Source organism: Oncorhynchus masou, unplaced genomic scaffold, assembly GCF_036934945.1.
Source record: "Oncorhynchus masou masou isolate Uvic2021 unplaced genomic scaffold, UVic_Omas_1.1 unplaced_scaffold_821, whole genome shotgun sequence".
NCBI lineage: Eukaryota > Metazoa > Chordata > Actinopteri > Salmoniformes > Salmonidae > Oncorhynchus > Oncorhynchus masou.
In genome coordinates, this window is record NW_027014687.1 from 186,508 (window position 1) to 193,248 (window position 6,741).

General features: G+C 37.9%; 1 protein-coding gene across 1 annotated transcript in view; it reads right to left on the reverse strand.

Moving 5' to 3' along the window:
- LOC135537577 (Krueppel-like factor 7) overlaps positions 1-6,741 on the reverse strand; it is a 54,209-nt gene continuing 47,468 nt past the window's right edge. The window contains exons 3-4 of the mRNA XM_064963707.1: positions 3,505-3,628; positions 1-656 (exon numbers count right to left, since the gene is read on the reverse strand). Of these exons, the coding sequence (XP_064819779.1) occupies positions 605-656; positions 3,505-3,628 (176 nt within the window). The 3' untranslated portion in view covers positions 1-604. The remainder of the gene's footprint in view (positions 657-3,504; positions 3,629-6,741) is intronic.

The following is a 6,741-nucleotide window of genomic DNA, read 5'->3' on the forward strand; positions in this document are numbered from 1 at the left end:
AGGAGGCAGAGAGGAGTGCATCTGGAGAATAGGAGTATGAATATTATAGTTCAACGTGGTCATCAGTTGTCTGACCAGGGACCGGGTCAATGTCTTCCGGTTGACCTTTGACTCCTTACAAGAGGAGTTTGACTGGGTTGGCTTTGCAAAGTAGCCTTGTCCTGTGGTTGTTTTCAGTTGTCCAAACACTAAGATAACCTTTGAAAGAGCAACAGAAAATGGGACACCAACTTTTACTCTTTATACGACACAAGCGTTAGCCGGTATTGTGTTACTGTCTCCAGGCAGAATCCCAATCTGGCAGTATCAGATTTCCAGGACTCGGGAGGCAGAGCTGCTTTGGGAACAACATTAGACCAGACTGTCTGTTTATCTGTCTGTACACAAACACCATGATTACGTGGCCAATGCAGCCCCTCAGACCCTGTCCGTTTGTCTTGCTCTCCCATGTCTCCCAAGGCTGATCCGATCCTTCATCTGATGCAACCAAGATCTCTCTCTCAGTACCCTTTTCAACACAACAGAGACAGGCGTGATGTTCACCTCCATCTTCACCTCTCCTCTTCTCGCTCTCCTCCTCTCCCTCTCTTCTTCCTCCACCTCCTTAGATATGCCTTTTCATGTGTAGTGCCAAATGGTCCGACCGTGAGAAACATCTGCAGAACGGACAGAAATGATGTCGTTAGCTTGTTGCCATGGTAGGAGGAACTATTGTTGAGTCAACAGTCTAACTGCTGCTGTTAGCTCGCAGCTAGTGCGTCAAGGCAATTCTAATGCACATGCAATTAAACATGTCATTCATAATCAACATTTCAATCCACATTTCCAACAGGGCCGGTAATGACTGCAGCTGCATTCTGAATAGGAATGGAATCTGTACATGGTCTGTTCAACCAGTGGTGGAGAAGCAACACAAACAACGCTTGTTCTACCATTAAGGCACAATTAGCTGAGCTGTCTGCCTGTACAAGAAATGCAACACAAACAACGTTAGAACTAAATTACTACAACATATTGAAATTGGATTTGTTCGAGACCAACGTCAACAGAGTAAAACATGAAATCACATTATGTACTAAATATGTATATTTTATTCAATCATATTCATAACTGTTTCTTCTTTACTTTCCTCATTGCTACAAATAAGGAAATATTTATGTCTGACTCATACGTCCGGATGAATGGAGATGTTAGACACACACAGGACAGGGAGGTGAGGTTACACACAGGTCCCTGTCTGACTCATATGTCTGGATGAATGGAGATGTTAGACACACACAGGACAGGGAGGTGAGGTGACACCCTGATGAGGTGTTGTTGTGAACATCAACATACTGTATTACTGTACAGCTAAGACAAGATGAGGCAAACACTGGTGCCCCAAGCTCCTCACACATCGTCATGGTAATATAGTCTCCTATAAAAAAAGAATAACCTGAGGGCTCTGAACAGTTGTCATGGTAATATAGTCTCCTATAGACACCAGTATAACCTGAGGGTTCTGAACAGTTGTCATGGTAATATAGTCTCCTATAGACACCAGTATAACCTGAGGGTTCTGAACAGTTGTCATGGTAATATAGGCTCCTTGAGACAACAGTATAACCTGAGAGTTCTGAACAGTTGTCATGGTTATATAGTCTCCTATAGACACCAGTATAACCTGAGAGTTCTGAACAGTTGTCATGGTAATATAGTCTCCTATAATATAGAAAAGTATAACCTGAGGGCTCTGAACAGTTGTCATGGTAATATAGTCTCCTATAGACACCAGTATAACCTGAGGGTTCTGAACAGTTGTCATGGTAATATAGTCTCCTATAGATACCAGTATAACCTGAGGGTTCTGAACAGTTGTCATGGTAATATAGTCTCCTATAGACAACAGTATAACCTGAGGGTTCTGAACAGTTGTCATGGTAATATAGTCTCCTATAGACAAATGTATCACCTGAGGGTTCTGAACAGTTGTCATGGTAATATAGGCTCCTTGAGACAACAGTATAACCTGAGAGTTCTGAACAGTTGTCATGGTTATATAGTCTCCTATAGACACCAGTATAACCTGAGAGTTCTGAACAGTTGTCATAATATAGTCTCCTATAGACACCAGTATAACCTGTTCTGAACAGTTGTCATGGTAATATAGTCTCCTATAGGTAATATAGTCTCCTATAGACACCAGTATAACCTGAGGGTTCTGAACAGTTGTCATGGTAATATAGGCTCCCTGAGACAACAGTATAACCTGAGAGTTCTGAACAGTTGTCATGGTAATATAGGCTCCTTGAGACAACAGTATAACCTGAGAGTTCTGAACAGTTGTCATGGTTATATAGTCTCCTATAGACACCAGTATAACCTGAGAGTTCTGAACAGTTGTCATGGTAATATAGGCTCCCTGAGACAACAGTATAACCTGAGAGTTCTGAACAGTTGTCATGGTTATATAGTCTCCTATAGACAACAGTATAACCTGAGGGTTCTGAACAGTTGTCATGGTAATATAGTCTCCTATAGACAACAGTATAACCTGAGGGTTCTGAACAGTTGTCATGGTAATATAGTATCCTATAGACAACAGTATAACCTGAGGGTTCTGAACAGTTGTCATGGTAATATAGGTTCCCTGAGACAACAGTATAACCTGAGGGTTCTGAACAGCTGTCATGGTAATATAGTCTCCTATAGACAACAGTATAACCTGAGAGTTCTGAACAGTTGTCATGGTAATATAGGCTCCCTGAGACAACAGTATAACCTGAGAGTTCTGAACAGTTGTCATGGTTATATAGTCTCCTATAGACACCAGTATAACCTGAGGGTTCTGAACAGTTGTCATGGTAATATAGGCTCATTGAGACAACAGCATAACTTGAGGTCTCAGAACAGTTGTCATGGTAATATAGGCTCATTGAGACAACAGTATAACTTGAGGTCTCAGAACAGTTGTCATGGTAATATAACCTGGCTCATTGAGACAACAGTATAACTAGAGGTCTCAGAACAGTTGGACAGTGGATCTCTGTGTTTTTACTACGCTTCTGATGTTTTTCCACATTTATGGAAGTCTTTACATTTCTTAAGGACTGGAGGACCAGCTCCTGGTGGGCTAAAATACACCCTTATCAAAACAAATCAAACAGTTGGGAGCAGAATGCAAACACATTGGAATCTAGACGGGACCCTGAAATTAATTTCTTAGTAAAGTTAATTTTTGTAGCCTTTTTTTAGGCCTCTTTTAAGGCGTTCAAGTCTCCCAACATGACGGGTGCCTTTCTGATCTTTATGTTCTGGACTTAACATCGCTAATATACTATATGCCCTGTTCTACAGTGTTGCTTACTAGGGCTGGCTGCATCAGCCTGTTAACTGTAACTGCCTTGCCAAACACTGAGGGTGAGTAACGCATGCCTCCCCTTCAGAGTCGATACACTTAACAGGCTTGTGTTGCTGCGCGTGTGTGTGTGTGTGTGTGTGTGATGCGATTGTGTTTTGACATACCTGTCACAGTGGTCACACTTAAAAGGCTTGGCGCCCGTGTGTTTGCGGTAGTGTCTCGTCAGCTCATCGCTCCGGGCGTTCCGCCACTCACAGCCCTCCCATGAGCACTTGTAGGGCTTCTCACCTGAGGACAGAAACAAACACTCCTGTTCAGTCCTGTTCAGTACTCATCCACCAATCACACGCATGTTTAACACTTACCCACCAATCATACGGATGGTTATAACAAGCATCCACCAATCCCACCGCCCCCATCTCACGTATTAGAGCTTGATTATTACCACCTCGGTAAACTGATATAACCATTAGAGTTTATGATAAACAGGATCGACGTTGTACAGAACGGCTGCATGGCACCATAAAATCAAACATTAACATTGGGCTCAGTCAAATAGATGGGGGCATATTCCCACCACACTGTGTTTCACATGCAGCTAAGTTGATAGGAGACTTCCATTTAGGAGGGAGTGTGTGTGTCTGTAGCAGCAGACTGGCCATCTAGCATTTCGGGTAAATGCCTGAAGGGCTGGTCCATTTTTTGCCCATTGGGCCTGTCTGACTTGGGGTTTTTTTTGCGCAAAATTATAATTTGTCAAATAATGGGCATCTTAAGGAAAACATGAGCCGCTGTGTTAGAAACGCCATGGCTGATTCTGGTGCCAGTCTTTTGCCCCTGTGTGTGTGTTTTAAGTGTGTGTGTGTGCTGTGTGTGTGTGTGTGTGTGTGTGTGTGTGTGTGTGTGTGTGTGTGTGTGTGTGTGTGTGTGTGTGTGTGTGTGTGTGAGCTGGCTGATCACCTGTTAGGTGTGTGTGTGTGTGTAGTGTGTGTGTGTGTGTGTGTGTGTGTGAGAGAGACACATGTTAGGTGTGTGTGTGTGTAGTGTGTGTGTGTGTGTGTGAGAGAGAGACACATGTTAGGGGGGTGTGTGTGTAGTGTGTTTTCATGGATGCGGAGGGGTTCCCAGTGGTCTCTTATCCTGCTGAACGGGCAGAAACTAAAAGGAGGAGAAGAGGAGGAGGAGAGGGGCAGGCAGAGATACTGGTGGGAGGTGTGTAGTAATTAGGCCAATGGTGTTGCTTAATGGGAGTTACTCTATATTTACAATCTGCCAGCTGCCTCCCTCTCTAAGGAGATGTCACACACATCCACCAATCATCCCAACTAGACCGCATAACATAGACATCAGTCTAAATACAGTCTCATAGAGACATCAGACTAAATACAGTCTCATAGAGACATCAGACTAAATACAGTCTCATAGAGACATCAGACTAAATACAGTCTCATAGAGACATCCAAATACAGTCTCATAGAGACATCAGACATTAACAGAGTCAAATAGATGGGGCATCAGACTAAATACAGTCTCAGCTAGAGACATCAGACTAAATACAGTCTCATAGAGACATCTCAGACTAAATACAGTCTCATAGAGACACAGGGTTTTTTTTTTCAGACTAAATACAGTCTCATAATCAGTCAAATACAGTCTCATAGAGACATCAGACTAAACAACATGAGCAGTCTCATAGAGACATCAGACTAAATACAGTCTCATAGAGACATCAGACTAAATACAGTCTCATAGAGACATCAGACTAAATACAGACTAAATACAGTCTCATATAGACATCAGACTAAATACAGTCTCATAGAGACATCAGACTAAACACATATAATCTCTCATAGAGACATCAGACTAAATACAGTCTCATAGAGACATCAGACTAAACACAGTCTCATAGAGACATCAGACTAAATACAGACTAAATACAGTCTCATAGAGAGACATCAGACTAAATACAGTATCATATAGAGACATCAGACTAAACACAGTCTCATAGAGACATCAGAAACTAAATACAGAAGATAGAGACATCAGACTAAATACAGTCTCATAGAGACATCAGACTAAATACAGTCTCATAGAGACATCAGATTAAATCAGTCTCATATAGACATCAGACTAAATACAGTCTCATAGATCCATCAGACTAAACACAGTCATAACATAGAGACATCAGTCTAAATACAGTCTCATAGAGACATCAGACTAAATACAGTCTCATAGAGACATCAGACTATGGGACAAGGAAAAACCCTCCCCAAACCCGGACGACGCTGGGACAATTGTGTGCGGCCGGCTGTGCATCAGCCTGGGATCGAACCCGGATCTGTAGTGACGTATCTAGCACCGCGATGCAGTGCCTTAGACCCTTTGTGCCACTCAGGAGGGCAATGCTTTTAAGTAGTTGATGACGTGTGTAAGTGTTTGTTGGTTTGTACTAGCCTACAACACTATATATAATCTATATACTATAATATAACCTATATAATATATATATATATATACTATAATATAACCTAAATAATAGATACATATATACTATAATATAACCTATAAAAATATATATATATACTATAATATATATACTATAATATAACCTATATAATAGATATATATATACTATAATATAACCTATATAATAGATATACTATAATATAACCTATATCATAATATAATATATATATACTATAATATAACTTATATTATATAACTTATATAAAATCATCTATATACTATAATATAACATATAATATAACCTATATATCAAAATCTATATACTATAATATAACCTATAGAATATATATATATAAAAATATATACTATAACCTATATACTATAATATAATATGTATACTATAATATATATACACTAAAATGTAAATCTATATACTATAATATAACTTATATAATATTACCTATATCATATAATAATATATACTATAATATAACCTATATAATATAATACTATATAATATATATACTATAATATAACTAATATAATATAGCCCATATAATATAATCTATATAATATAATATAACCTATATAATATATATATATATACTATAATATAACTATATATAATATAACCTATATATATATATATACTATAATATAATCTATATAATATAACCTATATAATATATATAATATAAACCTATATAATATATATATATATATATAACTATAATATAACTATATAATATATATATATAACCTATATAATATAATATAACCTATATATATATATATATATATATACTATATATATAACTATATAATATATATATATATACTATAATATAAATATATAAATATATATATAACATATATATAATATATATATATATAAATATATATATATATATATATATATATACATATACCTATAT